The sequence below is a fragment of the Condylura cristata genome, unplaced genomic scaffold, assembly GCF_000260355.1.
Source record: "Condylura cristata isolate star-nosed mole 26May11 unplaced genomic scaffold, ConCri1.0 scaffold00028, whole genome shotgun sequence".
In the NCBI taxonomy this organism is placed as follows: Eukaryota; Metazoa; Chordata; class Mammalia; order Eulipotyphla; family Talpidae; genus Condylura; species Condylura cristata.
In genome coordinates, this window is record NW_004567129.1 from 16,593,824 (window position 1) to 16,615,473 (window position 21,650).

The 21,650-nt window shown below is 48.7% G+C and overlaps 1 protein-coding gene across 3 annotated transcripts in view; it reads right to left on the minus strand.

The window, feature by feature from the left end:
• CDH3 (cadherin 3, type 1, P-cadherin (placental)) overlaps nt 1–21,650 on the minus strand; it is a 57,546-nt gene that overhangs the window by 20,037 nt on the left and 15,859 nt on the right. The window contains exons 1-2 of one of the 3 annotated variants that reach the window (XM_012730629.1): nt 18,727–18,878; nt 18,394–18,514 (exon numbers count right to left, since the gene is read on the minus strand). The exons of 1 other annotated variant lie outside the window; for it this stretch is intronic. In XM_012730629.1, coding sequence (XP_012586083.1) covers nt 18,394–18,514; nt 18,727–18,786 — 181 coding nt within the window. In that variant the 5' untranslated portion in view covers nt 18,787–18,878. Of the gene's footprint in view, nt 1–18,393; nt 18,515–18,726; nt 18,879–21,650 lie in introns of those variants that run through there. One more of the 3 variants, XM_012730630.1, reaches the window with a different exon arrangement.

Genomic DNA, 21,650 nt, shown 5'->3' on the forward strand with positions numbered 1-21,650 from the left:
CGCGTTAGCTTTGCCAATGATGATAAAAAGGCAGCCACTTTTCCCATTCCTGAGGGAAGGTCTTCAGCGGGAAGCCTGGCCAGATAAGTCTGTCAGCGATTTCCCTTAATGAGGACGCTGAACAGCTCAACTCCTCTCCTCCATAACCACCCAGCAGGAGGTTAATGGACTGACATCCTATTACACAGAAGCCTTCATCTCCCAAACTCCAAGAGTTGCCAGGAACCCAGAAACCCTCTTCCTGCTGTCTACAAAATCTGCCCCCCAGGAATGTACTGCACACTTCACCGCCCCTTTTGCTCATTTGTTTCCATTGTTATGTGGTTCCAGATATCTGTAGCACAACAGTAATAGACTGTCCACCTATTCTTACAGGAAATGGTGCCAACAAGAAGTCAATAGTCTTGTACCCCGAGGTACGTGCCTGCACTCAGACTGTGCCTTCCAGTTGCATCAGCGGGCTCGGCCCCATCAGCTCTAACCCACATTCGGCAGCGTGAGTCAGACAGGAACACGCTGCAAAGCCCCACCCTGCCTGAAACACAGAGCGAGGTAATTTCCTATCCAAACCCTCGGAAACTTAACTTGCAGGGAGGGCGTTACTACTCCCACTCAGAAACCAAGGGGCTGTACGAGGCGCAAGTGCCTCAGGGAACAGCCAGCTCCAACTAGGAAGAAGCCGGGCCAGATTTCAAATCTTAAAGGCAGTAAGTGATGGCGATGCAGATTGGGGTATGAAGGTCTCAGGTCTAAATCCCTATTCTGTGAGCAATCGGGAGTAATGCCCGTCCGGTAAGGCTACTGGGAGGTGAACGGGCTAATGCTCACTCAACACTGAGCACCGCACCTCGCCCAGAATAGGTTCTCCAGGTTTCCCTGTACACCACAGAGAAACTCAGAGGGCACGGGGCTTAGCCACGCCATTGGCTTCGCCTCTGGACAAAGCACTGAAGGGCAAAGTGGCTTCACAGGACCAAAGAGCATAAAAGAGAAGGCTGGTGCAATCTGCATTTGGAAAGGACTATCATAGGGGTGTCCTGTGGTTGATGCGGGAGGCGGAGGCTGGGGAACTCACCGGCAAGCTGACCTACCCCAAGAAACTTGCAGAGACACCTGTAGGCACAAGAGCAGATTTCCCTGCAAGGCATGAGTCACCGAGAGGCTGGTATACGAGAAGCCCTGGGTAGAGCATTACCACTTCTTCCAGATGCTTCCTGGCACTGCAGGCTTGTGCCGCTGGTTTCAAGATGAAACTGATCTGAAACCGGGTCTCATCATCACTCTTCTCCCCCCAGACCCTGTCTTCCAACAGGAGCAGAGGGAGCTCATCCCTGTTCCTGACGCAGCGCAGCACTGCAAGGTCACACGTCTGGACCCAGACATGGGGCAGGGCATGAACGGGCCTGTGACAAACTCTCCGGGGCAGGGAGGTGAGCACTGATGAACATGGGGCAGCCGCTCTAAACACAGCTCTTCCACATCCACCTGAGACTTAAACAAAGTCACCTGAAAGTCTTGGCTCAGCTTCTCCCACAGAGATGAATCACAAGGCCAATGAACTGAGGAAGGTAAGGTCTATGCCAGAACTAAGTCTACAGCTTTTAGGCCTGAGCCTAAGCACACAATGTGTAGAATACTGTTGGGAAAGGGAGGGGTAACCTGGGACCACATCTGGAGAAATAAAAAAAAAAATCAGAGCTGTGTATATCTGCTAGATAAACAGCAGAACCAGCAGTCCTGGCCTGTACCTTGAGCTCCTCTCTCTAAAGAAAGTCCTGCCAAGCCCTCTCCACATCCTGAACTGGAGCCACGACCAGACTTATGCACAAAGAGTGAAGTCTCTGGGGCATCAGAGACTTTTTTTTTTAAGACCATCTTATGAATTTCTGCAAAAAGGTCAATAGATTTCGAGAGGGTTTGTACAGAGGCTGTATAAATTGAGGTCACTGTAAGGCATATTGCCACCTTAAACAAATCTTATGACCCAGAATGTGGGGGTATCAGAGCCTTTTAATAAATAATAAGTATTTAATAGACAAGGATTGATGGATGTGGACTAGGAACCATTTCTGGGCTATGGGTGGCTTGGAGTCACCTGGTTACCTCCAACCTTCCCAGAAACACCCTTGAAAGTCAGGAGTCTGCTTTCTCAGCCATGACATGGAGAGGCTAAGTCATCCCAATGATCAGTCTTAACTGAATGTTCTTGCAAAATGAAACCACCCAGCTCTCCAGGGACACACTACCCTCTAAGTGATCAGTCTTGGCCAGTTTCGCTCCTGGTCCTGGTGCACTCTGACTAGCGAATGAAAGGTTCCCCGCGAAAGGGTTGAGGCCAAACTGCAGCTGGTAGGGGCTTGGGAGGGTTAAAGAAGAAGCCCCCGTAGCTTACTCCTGGGACATAAGTAGCTCATAAAGCAAACAGAACCTCTTTACTGCTCTCACTACCTTCTATAAGGGGTTGGGATAAGAAGGTGCAGTGGGGAAGCATGTGGAAGTGACTAGAAGAAAGATGCTGGCATTTTCCTGAGTAAAACTGCACACAGAGGGAAAAGCTCACTTACTAAGAAAATAATTCAAATTAAAAGAAACTGCTGTGGGCCCTCCTTGATGGCACAATGCTGTCGCAGCCACTGCTGCAGAGTTCGATCCCAGCCAGGGAGCTGACCCACATGGCACAGCAGACCTCTTCTGTCTCGCCCACTGCTCCCCTCAGCAGTGTATTTTACTCGATCTGCCTGTTCTGCTCCCCACTCTGTCTCTGGTGAAGCCTCTCGCCCCCAGCACCTATGGCCTGTAGCCCAGTTCTGTACACATAAATAAATCTTTAAAAAAAGAAAACAAAGCGTTGTTGGACTAGCTGGGTCACAGGTGCCGCTAAACACATCAGGGGCTTAGGGAATGCACTTTGGCACAACCTTTCTGGCAATTAAGGAGCCTTATAAAGCCCTCTGACGCAGAATTGTGCCGGGACATCATCCCTGATGCCATAAAACTATACCTGCAAGGATACTGGGGGGTTTAGTTTTTAAAATATCTCAACAACTTTCAACAAACAGTTCATTATGTGCTACAGTTGCTTAAGATGTTTAATCTATAGCTTTAAATGCTGTAAAGGAAAAAAACAGCTCCGCAGAGGAGGAAAAAAAAAAACAAAAACAGGTCACAAAATGGCCATTTATAGTTCATTGCCTGAGCCTGACAATTATAACATAAAATATTAATATTTTTATACTTGTTAAAAAGAGAGAGAGAGAGAGAGAAGCTGAGCCTTGGCACCAGGAAGGCGACTAGCTCTCCCCACAAGCAATGTTCTTCCAGGCAACAACCAAAAAAAGCCCACGATGTTGGCTGGTGAGCAGGACCAGACCCCTCGAGGCCAATGGGATGAGCCACAGGCATCTTGGCAGGGCCAGGGGAGCCCACAGATGAGAAGGGGCTTGAAGCCTTTTGAGTGACTGAGAGGTGGCCGGCAGCATGCTGGGAAATAAAGCACCAGAGATAAGGCCAGGTGCACCCCCAAAGCCAGTAGGGTCCCTAGTAGAAGCCAGATTTTGCGTCCCGAAAGCTGAGAACAGACCAAGTGGAGCCACCACGGAGGTGATAGTGGTGATCCATCACCAAAGATCATCTTGGGGGTGCGTAGGAGCCAGCACCTGCTGGCGCTCAGCGCTGGGTGGGGCGGCCTGTGCAGCAGCACCTCGGCCAGAATGACCAGCTCCTGGAGGACTGCACGACCTCGGCAGAGCAGCTACACCTGGCCCAATCTACAGCTGTTCACCTGGATCTTCCTGCAGGTGGGACCAGCCAGGTATTTGGGGCCCTCAGCATGGAGCCCTTCTCCTGCCCCCACTCCCCTCCCCCCACCAGAAGAGGAAGCTGGACTGGTAGAACTAGAGCTGGGGGTGGGGGGAGCAGTGCAAGGTGGGACTCCCGCCTCTTCTCTCAGGTCAGGGAAACGGACTGAAGACCCACCCCAGGGGGCATCTGAACTAACAAGCCCTGATGACTGCAGGCATCCATTCCGCTTCTCTTCTAGTTTCCCCATAATAAACTCACTCGGGGTTGATTTGCCATCTGAATGAAATGCTGTCTTTTTTTCTCCCTCAGCCTAGAAAAGGTACATGCTAACCCCATTCTTTCTCCTCCTTTCTAGGAGTGGCACTTTCTCTACAGGAGGCCCTTTGCAAAGAGCAGCACTGCTGGGCTCCTCCTTACCCCAGGGAGCCGGGTCCAGCAGGGTCATACCCAGTTGGAGTTTGGAACGTGGCTGACTACTGATTCCCACAGCCCAGGACCATTCCAGAACAGGTCGCTTAGAAGACATGTGAGGGAGCAGTGAAGGTCTGGTGGGCAGAAAATGCACACTAACTCTGTCCTGGATGAATCCCTTCATACTTTAAGCTTTATAACGGTAAGTACTCATTTCCACTCACACTCAAGTCTCTCTTTCACACACAACCACAACAGTGATTAAAAAAGCAAAACCAACGAACAGGAAGGTGATGGTCAGAATCCAGATGGAAGCACTCAGTTGAGAAAAAGTGGGTCAAGTGCCACGGACTGAGCTTTGGAAATCAAACTCAGAACGCCACACTTCCTTCATTCACTTCTCACTAGTTGAAGACTGCTATCTTTTTAAAAGATACTTCACTCTCATCAGTGGTCTTAAAAATATCCCAGGACAGTAAGTTCCCAACCATAAGGAATATTGATGGAGTCAGCTGGGGAATTTTTTTTTAATGAATAATATAATAGTTTATTTTTACATCATTTTGTGCATTTTTCCATCTCGGTTGCAATCCTCTTGGGCTTCCCATCACCAAATCACCTTGTGCCATCACCATAGTCCAGTGCATTTCCCTCCTCCGACTGTTTTTTTTTTTTTAAAGATTTATTTATCCGTGCACACAGAACTGGGGTACAGGCCAGAGGCGCAGGGGCGTGGAGAGGATTCACCAGAGACAGCGTGGGGAGCAGAACAGGCAGATCGACGAAGTACACTGCTGAGGGGAGCAGCGGTGGGGACAGGAGAGGTCTGCCGCCCCATGTGGTCACCTCCGGGGCAGGCGGGGATGGAACTCTCCGGAAGCTGCCTTGATTCTCAGTGCTGTGCTACAGGCTGTGCCATCAGGGAGGACCCTAAGTTTATTTTCTGTTCCACCCCCACGTTTTTGATCCCATTCCCCACTCCACCCCCATAAAATGTCTCTGGTATATAGTTGTTCATTATTAGTATTATTTTCTCGCCTGGTCTGCTATATTCCTGCTATGAGTGAAACCATCTGGTATTTTTCCTTTTCTTTCTGGCTTATTTCACTAAGTATGATCTTTTCCAGCTCCATCCATGCTGCTGCAAAAAGCATTGTTTTTTGTTTTTTTGGCTGTTGAGTAATATTCCATTGTATATATGTAATCCACTCATCCATTTTTGGGCATTTGGGCTGCTTCCATGTTTTTCCAATTCTGAATAAAGCAGCAATAAACACGGGGGTTCAGGTATCTTTTTGAATCAGTGTTTTTGTGTCTTTTGGGTAGAGACCTAGGAGTGGGATTGCTGGGTCATAAGGAAGCTCCATGTTTAGCAGTTTAAGAAACCTCCAAATGGTTTTCCATAGTGGTTGTACTAGTTTGCATTCCAGCTGGGGAACTTTTTAAAGCTCTATAATGCCCATCCTTCAGTGCACCCTCTGAAGCACTTTGGGGAGGTGGAAGGCAGCTTGTTGGTTTCTTCCCCCACCCACATCTCTCATTTCTCCAAAGCAGATAAACTGATGAATTACAACTTTTTAAAGGCCCATCAAGATATATCAAAATTTGAAATGTCCAGCTCCTTCCTTAGACCAACATATAGAACTATTTATCCCACATCTCCCTCTGGATGCTTTAGAGTACACTGAAATCAATATGTGAAAAAGCAAATTCCTGAGCTTTATCCTTGGCTAACACGTGACCCTTTCCCAGTGTTTCTCCCAGAAAGTGGCTTGTCATGCATCAACTAACTGAACCCAAAAGTTGAGCCTCAGAGGTAGCATAATGTATCCAAACATGACCTTGGCTGAGTACCTGGGCTCCAATTCTATTCCACCACTGACTTTGGGCAAGTTTGTTTCCTCACCCACAAAATAGGAGCAATGCTGATAAAAGCTAGTGTCTTCATCTTCCTTGACCATTTTCCCCTAACTCCCTTTCTCAGTGAGTCACTAAGAATAATGCCTCTCCACATTTACCTTTGCCACCTTAGTACATACTACACATCATCTTCAACCTAAATGAATATATATAAAGTTCCATTTATTTTAAAAAAGGAATTAAAAAAATGCAACAGATACAGTTGAGAAAATGAAATAAGCTCACTTCCTGTCTGAAACTCATCAATAATTTGCCATTATTTATAGGATAAGAAAAACACAAAATTAATGTTCCCAATTCGTATTGTCTAGCCACATTAGTCCTCTTAAATCTGTCCTTACACCAGGACCTTTGCACATGCTTCTCTCTCCATTAGAACAATGACTTCCTATATTCCCACTGATATTTTAACTAGTTAACTCAATTTAAAATTTCTTTCTGGGCCTCCCTGGTCACCCAGGGGTAAGACAGTGCAGTTAAGCTATCGCCAGCCACTGCAGCATGAGTTCGATTCCCAGCCAGTCAGGAAGTCAACCCACAGGGCGCAGCAGACCTCTTCTGTCTTGCCTGCTTGCTCCACTGCTCCCCTCAGCAGAGTACTTCAGTCTATCTCTTGCCTACACTCCAGTTCTTATATGCATAAACAAATCTTTTTGTTTTCAAGTTAACGTTCTCAGGGAGTTTCCCTCAATCCTCCTAAAGTAGGAGGATTCCTACTTGGTTCCCCTAGCTAAAAACTCCTCTAGCTCTAAGTTATTTTCTTCCAAAGAATGTATTACAACTTGTAATTATGCTTACTTTTTATTATCTAATTGCCTGTCTCCCCTACTAGTCTCCATAATGCCCAAAGGGAGAAACTGTTAGAACTTGCTTATCATGGTATCCCAACACTTAGTATTGTGCTTAGTACAAAGGAGTTCGATAATTACTGAAAGAACTATCAAAGCCCTTTGATCCAACATTTTGCTTCTAAGAAAGTAAACTAAAGAAATATGCATGTTGGGCCCTCCCTGGTGGCGCAGCGGGTTAAAGCACTGCACTAAGAAGTTTAAGCCACTTCTGCATGAGTTCGATTCCCGCCTGCCCCGGAGGTGATCCACAAGGCGAGGCAGACCTCTCCTGAACAGCCCGCTGCTCCCCTCAGCAGTGTGCTTCCTTGATCTGCCTGTTTTGCTCCCCACTCTGTCTCTGGTGAATCCTCTCAACCCTCCGCATCTCTGGCCTGTACCCCAGTTCTATATGAATAAATAAATCTTAAAAAAAGAAAAGAAAAGAAATATGCATGCAGGGCTCTCCCTGGTGGTTAAAGGAGTTAAAGTGCAGCACTATGAAGCTAGCTAGCAGCCACTTTAAGAGTTTGATCCCCAGCCAGGAAGGTGACCCACAGGCACAGCAGACCTCTCTCATCTCACCTGCTGCTCCCCTCAGCAGTGTACTTTGTTAATCTGCTTGTTCTGCTCCCCACTCTGTCTCTGGTGAATCCTTTCACCGCCCCTGTACCTCTGGCCTGTACCAGTTCTGTATGCATAAATAAATAAATCTTTTAAAAATTATGCATACACTGGTGGGAGTACAAACTAGTACAACCACAATGGAAAACTGTTTGGAGGTTTCTCAAACTGCTAAAAATGAGCTTCCCTGTGACCCAGCAATCCCACTCCTAGGTATCTACCCAAAAGACACAAAAACACTGATTCAAAAAGACACCCGCACCGCCATGTTTATTGCTGCTTTATTTACAATAGGAAAGACATGGAAACAACCCAAGTGCCCAAAAGTAGATGACTGGATTAAAAGGATGTGGTACATATACACAATGGAATATTACTCAGCAATCAAAAAAGACAAACACATGCCTTTTGCAGCAACAGGGATGGAGGGAAGGGATCATGTTTAATGAAATAAGTCAGGAAAAATACCGAATGGTTTCACTCATAATGGAGTATAAAGGACCAGGGGAGAAAATAATTAATAATAACGAACAACCAGAGACATTTTACAGGAGTGGAGTGGGGAATGTGATCAAAAATGGAGGGGGTGAAGGAGTGCACTGGACTATGGTGATGGCACATGGGTGAACTGGTGGTGGGATGCCCATTGGGGTTACAACTGAGATGGAAAAATGCACAAAATGATGTAAAAATAAACTAATATTATTAAAAAATAAAAAAAATACAAATTAGCCCAACTCTAATAATACTACAGGCTTTTCATACACCCACTCATTTAACCCTCACCACAATATAACAAAATCCCATTACCCTTTTCCAGATAAGGAAACTAAGGCACAGAAATGAAATAAATTATCTGTTCCCACAGCTTATAAATGGACAGATTTAACCCACAGTTTGGTTCTGCAACTTCAGCTCAGTACGCTATAAATTATAGTAATATTTTATTAACGGTACCATAAATGTTAAAGTCACTTTGTTTGCAAAGCTTGAAGAAATACAAATCTCCCAAATTAAGCTCAGTGTGAGAAGTCACATAATTTCAAAGCTGGAGAAACTGGAGAATTGTGAACCTCCCACTAGCTTTCTCATCCTACACACACACACTGCACATGTGTTCACATGAGAATGCAAGTCATAAGTCACGGCAGTTATGAATTATTTGAAGTTTTCAAGAATGCATCCTATACATCAAAGCAACTACCCTGTACAAGAATGTTTATTGCAGCAATATTTTGGCTTAAGAAAAACCTTGTAAATCTCTCTTGGGGGCAAAATAAGATCAGAAATATGTTCTTTTATAAATGGAAATCAACTTTTACTTCACAAAATGCTTGCTACATTTTCAAACCTAAAGAAAAACTTGAGAAAAAAATTATTGTTGCTTTGAGTGAATGCCATAGTCTCAAGCTCACTCAGGTAAAATAATTCTAGTCCTAATAAACCAACTTCTAGTTATGATTTTAACTTTAATTTCTTTAATCTTTGGTGATCACAAATGCTTTTGAAACACTGCTCACCAGATAGTCAAGTATAAGACAACTGTTAGTATGAAAAAATATTTTTAAATGGTAATCTTATTAAGCTTATTACAAAACCTGTCTTACAGACATCAAACACAAAAGCTTAATTTATGTGGATGGGATTAAGGTGAATAACTCATTTGATCATCTTTCTATAGCAGTCTTTCTTAATAAGGTGATTCCCTACGGGTTTCTATAATTCCAAATACTTTACAATTTTTAGGTTAACTCCTCCCCACTTCCACATCTGTAAAAGATAAAAAGGGAGGTTAGCAAAATAAATCATGGTATATCCATCACGTAGAAAGCTACGAGCAGTTTAATAAAAAAAAAAAAAAAAAGATGTATATTTAACTGTCTGGAATGATGCCTGAGATTCATTAAGTTAAAAAAAGCAAGCTGCAGAATATCGTTTGAATGCATGACATACCTTGTTTTTAAAATTCCTCTAAGCATACATTAGGTTTTTGTACAGAAAAACATCTACACAGATTCACATTAAACCATTAACTGTGCCTATCCCCTGGAAGTAGGACTAAGGAAAATAACTACTTTCATGTCTTTATTTCTGATATGCTGTCTATTAGAAAGCTGTCAGACTCAATGGTTCAAGTTCAGGTTGCTTAGACTTGAATCCAGGCTCTGCTGTTTCCTAGCTGAGTGATCTTGGGCAGGTTACTTGGCCTCTCTGGCCCTGTTTTCCTTGCCTGTAAGGGATAACAGCACCTGCCTGGAGGCATGCGATGGTAACAAAATGAGGTGATCACATGAAAAATCGCTAAGAACTAAGGAGCAGTGCCTGTCGCGTAGTGCTGCTAATGTTATTGAAAAACATGGTCTTTCCCATGAGCAGATACAGTCAGTCCTTGAAAACATTGTTTCTGTTCAGTATCATTTAGTTGTGTCACTGATGAGAAAAAAATTATTCCTGGCCAGGGTGATCATGTGTGACGTTCTCATCTGTGTGTTTCCTACAGCGTGGCAAAGATGTGCAGGGGAAGCTCACTAGCACAGCTCAGCTGTTCAGACAAGGTGTCAGTGAGTGTCCCCGAGCTGGAAAGGCACCCTGTAAGGGCTGGGGCCAGCACTGCACCCTGACCTCCTGGGAGAGGCTCTGGTCACCGGAAACCATGAATTGGAATAAGCAGGTTAGAAAATGGATGGATACAAGTGATTGCTTAATATTAGATGTACTGGGCCCTCCCTGGTGGCGCAGCGGGTTAAAGCTCAGCACAAAGAAGCTTAAGCCACTTCCGCATGAGTTCGATCCCCGCCTGCCCTGGAGGTGACCACATGGCGTGGCAGACCTCTCCTGACCAGCCCGCTGCTCCCCTTAGCAGTGTACTTCGTCCATCTGCCTGTTCTGCTCCCCACTCTGTCTCTGGTGGATCCTCTCACCCTCCGCATCTCTGGCCTGTACCCCAGTTCTGTACGAATAAATAAATAAGTCTTTAAAAAATATATTAGATGTACTTGGGGTCTTTGTTTCGAAATCTGATTATGGTTTTGTGACTGGTAATGTGCTATAGGAACTTAACTCTTGTTTATAGTCAAGTTGGTTTTGTGATACCTGTTTTTCATTTAAAGTCCTAATTTCCAAAATCCTATCAACAACAATAAGGACTTACTATATTCAAGTGTTAATGTAAAACCCCAACCAGTCGTCTACCCCTAATAAGCAATATAAACTAGTGTATACTGAAGAGGGGGGTGGTAAAAATAAAAGATTTTTTAGGAAATTCTGACCACAACAAGCCTGTAACCTCCTGACCCACAGGCTAAAGGCATAATAAGGCAGCTGGAGTGTGCCTGAGTCCCAGGTGGGGAATGCAGAATTCTGGAAGTGGAAAGACCATAAAAGACAAGAAAATAACAGGTCTGGAAGCCCTAGTGGGAAGCCTCAGCTGGAGCCGACTCCACAAGGAGAAGGCAGGGTGTTGCCCTGGCATCTTGTTCTGGCTTGTGTTTGGAGAACCCACAAGAGCTGCCTTTTCTCCCTGCCTGGAAGCTACAACAAGATGGGACTCGCGGGGGAAGGCAGCCAGCCTTCAGCAAGATGAATGGGTGGTAGCTCAGCCCTCCAGGCCCGCCTGCCTTTCAGCTGACCCAAAGCAGTCTTCGCTCCAGGCCACCAGGGCTCCTCAGGAGTGGGAGCAGAGTACCTTGCTTCAGGCCATGTAGTTTGTGGTGAGAAACAGGCCTAGAAGCCCATTTTCTTTTGTTGGGGCCCAAATACACCCTATTGGGCCTCGCCCCACCACTGGGTTTGACTTGAATCTGAAGCACTTCCCAGTGACCTGGACTGGGTGACCATGGCGAGCAAGGGTTTTTGTTATGCTTGGGGAGAGGAATCTCCTCAGAGAAACACACAGCTTCTGAGCACACAATTCCAGAGGAGCAAAGGCTTCCTAAATTTAAGGAGACGCCCTGAGGTCAGACCCCCTGGGCCAGATCAATCTTGTCCTCTGCAAAACAGGTTGAAGATTTCACAGTAGACAGAATCCTGAACTAATCATCTGTAGTTTCAAAAGTGGAGTTTTTCATATTGAATGGGAGAAAAGGTAAGCCCCATGCCTCGGCAGCCCCATCTAGCCCTTTAAATAGATGCCTCAGAGACCAAAGGGGGAGCAGCTTCCTCCTGCAGAGGGTTCTTGTGAGATGGAGCAGCCACCTGCCCTCACCACAACCTGGCTATGTGGCCCTGGCTCTGAGCCCTTTCCTCGGAGTCAGCCAGAGCTGGTGCGATGAGTTCAAAGTTGAGGGACAGGAAGGGGTGCGCTTGCCCTCTGTTCCCAGGATAAGGCATTCTGCTTCACTGAACAAGTGAGGGGACACGAATAAACCCAAGTTTCAGCCGGACCAAGCCCAACTGCAGCCTAAAGAAGACTGTCAGCTTGAGGAATTTGCAGACCAGTGACACTCCCCGGTAACCAGAACTGCAAGGGCACCCAGATTTGACTGAGGGGCTCCTCCACTCAGGGCAAGATGCCAGGAGGTCCTTGATGCTGGAGGCAGGTGGGGGTGGGGGTGAGAGGCAGCAAGATAACTGCCAGAGCAAATTCTTTGGTGAGAGCAGAGTCAGGTCTGGTGTCTGAACCCTCCCCTATTCACCCCCATCCTAACAGGGAGGCCAGGGGTCCTGGATAAAAGTCCCCTCCATTCTACTCTCCCCCTCCCCCAACTCCAGCTCCCTGTGATTAACAGAGGCCTGTGAAGGGAACAGGAATTTGAAGCTCTTGGGTCAGAAGTTAACTATTTCCAATCTTCCTCTAACTTGGCTGTGGCTAGGGCTCACAACCGCCTTCCCTCGTTCACCCTGACTCCCCACGGGTCAGCAGCCCACACTTAGGAGCCACAGCCTAGCTGGGGACCCCTCAGGTAAGCTACAAAGTTACAAGTCTGTGAAGTGGGGCCAATTTCACCCCCTCACCGGACTTTTAGGATTGCATGAAGTCCACTGTACTTCTAGAACTCAGGACATGTTTTGCCCACCTTGCCAGCTGGATTTGGCAATTCCAGTAACTGAACCAGCTGGGGGTGAAAATTCAACTGAGGCTGACCAGGTCCTGGGAGGAAGGAGGGTTAGGAAGAAGGGGAGCTGAGTGAGGGTGCAGGAGGCAAGTCCAGTGTCCTGGCTCCAGGGTCTCAGATCTGGGCACTACTGGGCCTCCAGCTCACCACCCCCACCCCCGTCACTGGGGAGACTATTTCCAAGCTGAACAAGGTAGACCCTGCCTACTGCTTTACCCTCCATGCTTCCGCCAAACTAAACACATGTAAAGTTCCCTTGTCAAGGAGGCTGCCCACCACCTCTCGTGCCCAGGCTGGGTACCGCTTTCTCCAGACTCCTGCAGCACGTGTCAGCGGCCCTTCTGATACCAGTTTAGTTCTCCTCCTCTGCCTCCCACTCAAATGTATACAAATAAACATATAACATACTTATTTTGCCTGCTTCTTCCAGCAGGGAAGTGGCCTGCAAAGCCTGAGCTCTGTACACGGCTGTATTCCCAGCACCCAGGGTAGCACCTGGCACGTTGTACGTACTCAGTGAAAACATGTTGAAGGAACCACTTCAAACTGCCTGGTGGCTGATCTGCCTCTATGTACTGGGGGCTTGCTGAGGTCAAGAAGCAGTGGCCATGCTTGCCTCTCAACACCCAGCACCCAGTGGGTGCTCAGACACTTGTTGCTAAAGATCCACTCACCTTGGCGTTGGGCTCGGACACCTCACTGTTCTATGAGAGAGGAGCTGGACGCAGCCACCTTAGCCACCTGGGGAGGCTGCTGCCACCAACACACAGGCAGGCTAAAAACCTCCACCCAACCTAAATACTTGGGACCCTCACCAGACACCCTTTCTACTCTGAGGAAAGTAACGAGCATTAGTTTCAGGACAAATAAAGGAAAGGATGTCACTCCCACCACCCCCCAGTACACAACAAAGACTTGCTGTCTCTTGACACAGGATGAGAAGTCTGGTGAGGAGACTGCAAGGGCTGGGGTGGGGGTGGAATCCAGAATAGATTCAATTACTTCAAGTTGAAGAAAAAGGAGCTTCTCAGTACACACCGCAGTACAGACTAAGCCAGTCTGGCTAGCTCTCCGTTAACCCAGCCACTACCTCCCAGTGACATACCTCACATCACAGTACATATTGTCACCAAAAGACTGGAAACAATAACGGTCGGAGCAGTACTACCTGTATTAGCCAGCAAATGCAAATCCTTGAACTACCGTCTGCAGAACTGTGGCCAATCACACAATGTACACTAACAACGGGACACTGAGGATCAAACCCCAAGATGCCCAGAAGTGTGCAAGACAGCCAGAGCCACGGGGCTATTCTATTCTTCTATGAAATGTTCAAAGACAGGCACATTTGTCCACAGTGCTAGAAGTTAGAAGATTTCTTGGGGGGAGAGTGATCAGGAGGGAAGAGGCATGAGGCGCTGGGAATGCTGTTTCTGGACCTGTGTGCCAGGTACATGGTTTTTATAAGTTTGTGGTGTCCACTGAGCTGTGTGCCCATCGCGTGGGCACCTTTCTCCACCTGTGCTGGTTTTCAACAGTCATTCCCTGCACAGAGACAGCCAGCCTCAGGCCAGAAGCCTCTGCTAATGGGACCGTGCTCTCCCTCCTTCTCATCCTCCATATGCTTTGCAGAACTTCAGTTTCTAGTCACAGAAACTCTTAAACCATTTCTCCTGGTAAGCAATGCTTTTCCTCCTGGAGCAGGGAGGCCAAGGCCCCCTCCACTGGGTAACCTGGGAACAGGTGAGGAGACCAGAAGTTGTGCCTGCCCCTCAGGCACAAGCACGAACTGCTGCTGAGCCAGCAGCAGGCCAGGCTCATAGCCAACCCTCCCCTCAACTCTCTTCCAAATACTCATTCCTCAGAGGCAGATTTCTTGAGCACTATGAACTCCCTTGGGCTGTAGAGGCAGAAACCAGGGTTTAACTCACTGCTGACAGCCCCAGTGATCTCACGCCCAGCCCCATGCCCCATTTTACAGCTCAGAGAAAGTTACTGCTACATCCACATTTCATCCCAGCCCGCTCTCACGTGCTCTGCAGGGCAGTCATAGCATAACAATAACTAACAGTGGACCAGAAATGGTCCAAGGCCAAGGATATGGTTTTGTACATGGCTTTAGCCGCAGTTCTAGAACAGTGCCTGGGACATGCAGATGCCAAATATACCAAAAGAAGAAGCTGTAAATAAACTGACGTAGCCCAGAATGGTGATTTCAAAATTAAAGGCAACTCTTACACTCCTACTTGAAATAGGCAAAAACCATCTTGAAGTTAAACTCATGCTTAATGTCAGATTCATTACTGAACTTTGAAGTTTCCTACCTGCACTAATGAAGGTTGGCTTTAATCTTACCCAAAGGCTGACTAAGGGTGAACTGAACCTGCAAGGGGCCATAATGAGCCCTGGATTTGTTTTACTGCCATTAAAGCGCCAGTCTCAGCTGCCTTTAAGGATGTGTAGACCACTTGAGATCCCTCTCTTCTAATCACTCCACTAACCATGCAAGTTTCCTCCTCCCACCCCTCCTTTGTATTTGCTCCCAGACCACACCTGAAGGAAGTGGGAGGTGGGTTGGAAGGTGGAGGTGGGGGAATAGCTCCAGTTCTAGTCCCTCCCAGAGTAACAGCTCACTCAGCTTCACCCACCCCAAGTCCTACCATGAGGAAACTCAGAGACTGTATCCAAGCCAGTTTTCTCTACAGGCAGGCTCTGGGAACACCCTTAAATAAAAAGGAGTAAATGAGTGAGCACTGTTGGGGTAGGAGACTGGGACTCCACAGTCACATCTTCATTCGACTCACCTCTCATATTTCCCAGTAGTAAAATGTCTGGGTATTTGGAAGTCAAGAAACTTGTATTTAAAAAAATGAATAAAAACTAAGGCCCTCCCTGGTGCACTGTGAAGCTACATGCAGCTACTGTACCATGAGTTGGATCCCCAGCCACACGGCACAGCAGACCTCACCTGTCTCACCCGCTGCTCTCCTTAGCAGGGTATTTTAGTCCACCTGCCTGCTCTGCTCCTCTGTCTCTGGTGAATTCTCTCACTTCCTGCACCTCTGGCCTGTACCCCAGTACTTACATGCATGAATAAATAAAATCTTTCACTGCAGTGCTGGCTTTGGGAAAACCAGAACCACTAAGAGTTCATCTGCAAAATGGGCAGACGTTCACAGGACTGTAGGACTCAAATATCTACTGGCCATCGTCTCACATGCCAGGGCCTGGACACATACCCAGAGGTGGCAATTAGGGAGCTTCAGGGTGCTCACGAGCCACTCGGCTGGGGCACTGAATCCATGAAGCTATTCTTTCATTTCTCCACTTTTAAAACCTCCAACAGGGCTGGGCTACTGGGTTTCTGAAGTCCCAGTTCTGAGATTATGAGCTCAAGTTGTTTAATATTTACCTTACCAGCTTCAAGAGAATGTCAGGAGGATAAAGCAAGCTCAGAATTGTGGGAGAGCTTTGAAGAGGAAAGCACGCATACAAACAAGGCAATAATTATATCAGATAATTCCTTTGAGCTCAACTTCATAGACACCTATGATATTCATAACCCAGGGGCAAACAGGGGCAATAGTTCTTTTGCAATATGGAAAACTGCTGTCTGCTTGGCCAAACTTAGGAGTTTGCATGCACCCTCAGGTAACCCTTTCAACCAGGCAGGAGCCATGCTGTGTTCTAAGGATGGAGACCTGAGGTAGAGGTCGGGCAGTAGGAAGACTCCAGCAGCTAAGGTGAACAAATACTAGTATTTTGTGTTTGGGAGTCCCAATTTATCGAAAGCAATTGGGTCCAGAAACTTGCATTTATTTTAAAAGGGCAGCAGTAGCCTATTGCAGAGAAGACTCCTCCAAGAACCCTTCATGTTGCAGGGAGGCTCAAGGTTAGTCAAGCACATTAACCCACCCTTTGTTTTATAACCCAGGTGTGCTCCTGGCACAAACCCACCATTTTCACAACCATAAACCAGACATCCCAGAAAGCAGAATTTTCTCAAAAGGTTTAAAATGCCTGCCTGACGTCATCAGGAAGTACTTGCCACCGGACCATGAAATCGAAAACCTGATCACAGCTTCCCCTCAACAACCTCGAGCTTAGTGAATTGACAGTTGAGTTGATATTTCTTGCTTCAGTAAGAAAGATAAGGCACAGACAATACTCAAAGCCACAGCCTGCTCTCAGAGACTAGACTTAGAACTTGACAATGAGGTGGAAGAGCACAGATTTAGCAGCAGAGGTCTGGTTAGCAATAAAGCTTCCTCGGGGAGCTGGAATTGAATTTGGGGCCCTGCCCAAGTTAACATTTTTTACAGATTGGCCAGAGTTGCAGTTTGTTAGCTCGTCAGTAATAAACCCATGTGCAAGAATTTAAAGTTTATGAGGCATGGCCTCTTAATGCCTCTCCTAGCTCCCTACAGCCAAGAGTTTAAGGAGCCCGGCCTAGTCTGGGTGTTAATTATTGTGTCAATCTGCAGAGTTATTTGGAAAAGGAAGGAAAAACGGCTTCCACAGACTCCGGGCTCCCAATCCTCTTTTGAGAAACAAAGGAGAGCCATTCTGCCCCAAAGGTACAGGCACCTAACCAAGCAAGCTGTGCTAATTTGTACCTGGGGTGAAGAATATGCTGATGGGGGCATTAGTAAAATGCTAGAGGTAAACAGTTCTTTATTGTTTATAAAGCTAGGTAAACTATAGATTCCTACCCAGAAAAATGCTTCCATAAGTTCCACAAACAATTTTACAATCTAAGGATCCTCTGGGAGGCCCACAAGGATCCTGGGTGTTATAAGATATTGGAATTGATGGGGGGGAGAGGGCGGGCAGAACACAGTCCTTGAAGGGAAGTGAAAGAGGCCCCCATCAGCCAGCAGCTACCAAGGTCTCATGATACAGGTTCTCCCATTCAAGCTGACTCCCTAACGCTCGACTTTTTTTTAACTTGAGTGGCGAACAAATAATTTGGAGATCAAAAATGTGCTTTGATCTCCCATAAGTGCCCGCACAGTTCTAAATCTGTATTGAGACCGACCAACCCTCTCCCCACCTTCTCCAAATGCCCTAATATTCCTGTCCCAAGACGCTGGGGTAGAGACAAGTATGAGAATCAGGGGTGTCCCCTGTGCGTGATCGCCCTAACCCAGGTGTGCCAGGCCCAGTTTCCAGGCAAACCGCAGGGGCGCAGGCCCTCCGGGAAGGGCAGGGTTAAGAGTGCATTCCAGCTGCCCGGGAAGAAGGGGGGCGGGGAGGGGAGAGCGAAGAAGAGAAACAGACCTGGTCTGTCTGTCGAAGACACAAAGCACGTTACACAAAGGGGGCCCAAGAGGGGCGAAGGGGACTGCTCAGGGCAGGGCTCATCCCCACACCTGCGAGGGGGTTGGAGGAGGACTGTGGAGCGCACATTCCTCCGCTGAGGTCAGCGGGGGGTGGGGGGGAGTGGCCGCATCGGGGCTGGTGGTCGAGATCAGTCACCCGCGCCCTAAGGAAGTGGCTAAGGTAAGTCGCGGCAGCAAGGCAAGCAGGGGCTGGACATCCGAGGAGGCTGGGGTCTCGGCCTTTCTGGGTCAGAAGGCCACCCTGCCCGCCCCCCCTCCATCCCGGCCGGGAGAAGCTTTCTGCGCCTTCCCCGCACCTGTGGCGGGCCAGAAGTACCCCCTGCCCCAGGTTGGACCCACCTCGCGAGAGCCGACCACGTGCAGGCCCTCGGTTCCGCGGATTTACCGGACCCGCTCCCGCTGGGTCTTTCTTACCTTTCCCCAGAGCCTGGCCGGGTTCCAACTCCGTGCCTCCCGCCTCCAAGGTCAATTCAGCCTCCCCGTAGCCCGCCCTGCACGGCTCCGAGGCCACGCGCGGCAGCCAGCAAACTAGTGCCTGAAGAGGGGGTGGAAAGAAGGCGTGTGGGTCACAGATGTGCCCGGCACTACTAGCCCATCCCGGAAAAGGGGGGTGTCCTTCCTGGGCTTCCTGACCCCTTGGCCCTAAGGAGCTCACCCGCCGCTCTCCCCGACACCAGCGCCGCGTGCGGACCCCACCCGCCCTCCAGGGAGCGTCTCGGCTCGGGCAAGGGCAAGGCGGTGGAGTACCTGGAGTAGGAGGACGAGAAGGAGGAGGAGGGACGAGAGAGGCCCACTACGCAGCCCCATGACTGGAGAAAGGGAGGTGAAGAAGCCGGCGCGACGGCGAGTTGGTACTCAGCTAAGCTTTAGCAGCCCGAGTGAGCCCCGCGGCTCGGAAGCCAGCGGGGGAGGCCAGGTGAGCGCAGGAGGATTTTTGATTGGTCCAGAGCCCATAGTCCCGCCCCCTGGCAGGTGGGGCCGCGGCTGGCTGGGTCCTGGCACCCGGGAAGCCCCTCCTGCCCTCCGTGCCCTCCGGCGATCTCTCCTCTTTTGTGGAGCCGTTCCTGGCAGAAACCCAGGCCTGTTTTTGTAGGTGTTGGGTTCGAGGAGGGAAAAAAGATGAAAAAAAAAACCCCACTTCTCAATCTATGCAGCTAGCAAAGAAAAATGTTTCTGTGCTTGTGGCTGCAGCGAAGAAAAGTGGAAACACATCTGCACCCAACTGGAAAAAGGGCGCCCCATTCATGCTCCCCGCCCCCACCCCCGCCTCGAGAACTTGGATGTAGGCCGGGTGTGTCGCACCGCCAGGGGCTACCGAGGGGCCACTCTGCTTCTTCCTGCACCTCCCTCTCCAGCCTTCTCCCGGGACACCAGCGGTTTAAAACTATCGGAGAGGTCCCGCGGGAGAGCCCAGCAGGATCGGCTACCACTTGCGGGAAAACCCTTAATTCTCTTCCACTCCCGAACAAACGGAGATTAGGAGAGAAGGTCCCAAAGCTCCGAAGCTGGGGTAACGCCACAGGGTGCGAGGTACCGAGCTGGGTGACTGACGAGGTCGCCTCATCTCCAGCACACCTCATCCATCCCCCATAAAATTACAATTTCGCAACTTTATGTAAATGGTAAACACAGGTGTTTTTTTTTAAACACCCTTTTTTGTTGGTCAAATACTGAATGTCCTCTAAGACTGCTTGCCGCGCAAACTTCCAGGGGTCCTCCCTGGAGAACGTCTGCCCTTCGCCTGCACTGCTCCGGACGAGTTTTCCTTTTCTCCGTTTATGAGGTCCCCCCACCCCCCAGCTCAATCGTTCTAGCCTGGATGCCCTCTTCCCACCAACAGAGCTTTCCCACCTTCCCTAGCTGCCTTGAGAACCTGGGCTAACACCTCCTCTGCCCTCTTCTTGCCCTGCCCCAACACAGATTTAGGGGTGTGCGGAAGAGAATGGGGTTTCTGACAGATTCTTTGGCCAAGGGCCAACCTGGTGGCTTGCCTGCCCTTCCCACTGCCAGGCCTACGACCAGGAAGAGAATGGCTCTGGCCGCGACCAGCCTCTCTCTAGCCAAGCTTCAGTTTTCGGGGTCCACAGCACCTGGCCTCAAACCCTGCTTCAGCCACGGACTAGTGCTGTGGCCTTGTGCCAGCCCTCTGAACCTCAGTTCTGCGTGCGACAATTGGGTTATGACATCTGCCCTCTAAAATGCTATGGTTAGATAACTTAATACATACAGACAAGAATTACCTACATTAGCACGTTTAAATTGCTAAACTCGAACCTGACACATAGTAAGTGCCCAAACGTTGCCTGGTTTTACAGTCTAGGATAGCTCATTTCTCCTCTTCCTACCCGCCCCCCCCCAACCTCCGCGAACTGTTTCTGTAGCACAACGCCCCCCCCCCCCACATTATCGAACTAAAAGAATGAGAAACGCAGTAATCCTTCAATTTCACGGTTGAGGATAAAGCAAGCAGTTGGCATCTGTTATCACTGAGCGCTGAGCTATGCGGCGCTTGGTCCCAGAAGCTGGGTTTAGAAGGGGCAAACGCGAAAGGCACAGCCCGAGGCAGCTTGCTGGGCTCCGCGGCACTCAGGCCAGCTTGCCCGCGAGGGGCGCTCTCAGTGCCCACGGGTGAAGTTAGATACCCGCGCGGGGGTGCAACGCGGCGGCCCCAGCCGCAGACTTGACTGAGTGGCCCTGCCTATCCTCGCTCGCAAGTTCCCCTGCGCCCGCTCGGTGCCAGAAGAAGTCATTATGCAGACAGTTAAACACAAACGAGCCTCGGGACTCAGGCCCTAATTAAGTAAACACTCGGCTGGAGGGCTGTTGAGCGCGCCCATTTCCGCCTCCTCCTAGGCTCTCAAGCATTCCGGGAGCAGGCGAAGAGAGGAGAAATTTAGAGTCAGCTCTTCTGTCTGCAACTGGACCACACTGCTGTCTTCCGCCTAACTCCTCCTCAGGCGGTCATTTACTCACTCATTCATTCAACAGTGAATGCTGCGACCTGCTCTGTGCCAAGCACCAGGGACACCACAGTGAACAGAACAGTCCCCGCTCTTAGGACTTTACTAGTGCTGGACACATAGCTGTCTGCAGACAGATAATAATTATACATTGGGTGATATATGCTATGTAGATAACTGCACTATTAGAGGACAGAAGTTAAAGTTGTATGCTGTAAAGATATTTCTCCAGATGCTTATCAATTCCGACAGGAGCCATAGTCCAGGTTAGTCCAGGTTCAGGTTTTCTTCCTGAACAGAGTCCAGGTTTCTTTACTGAACCAGGTACTTAGAAGGAACAAATGTGATGTTCAGAAAAACAGCAAAAGCCTGGTGTTACTACTTGGAGGACTGAAGGTAGAAGGGTGCTATTGCTGGGAGCTGGGGAGAGGCTGGAGAGTGAGGCAGGTCCCTCCCAAATGCAGCCGTGTAACAGAGCGTCCCCAGGAAAAGGGGAGGCTCCAGGTGGAGCTGAGCAGGGAGAGATGTAAAGGAAGGAAGCAGGATGGAGAGCTAGGAGACCTGAGGGGGGATACATGGGCAGAGACAGGCCAGGAAGCGGCTCTTTTATCCTGGGCTGGGTGAAACAGACGTGGGTGAGAGACCCGTGGGGAGGTGACTATGGCAGTGTTTCTATTGATTTTGTTTTTGCTCTTTTCCTCCCAGACTTGT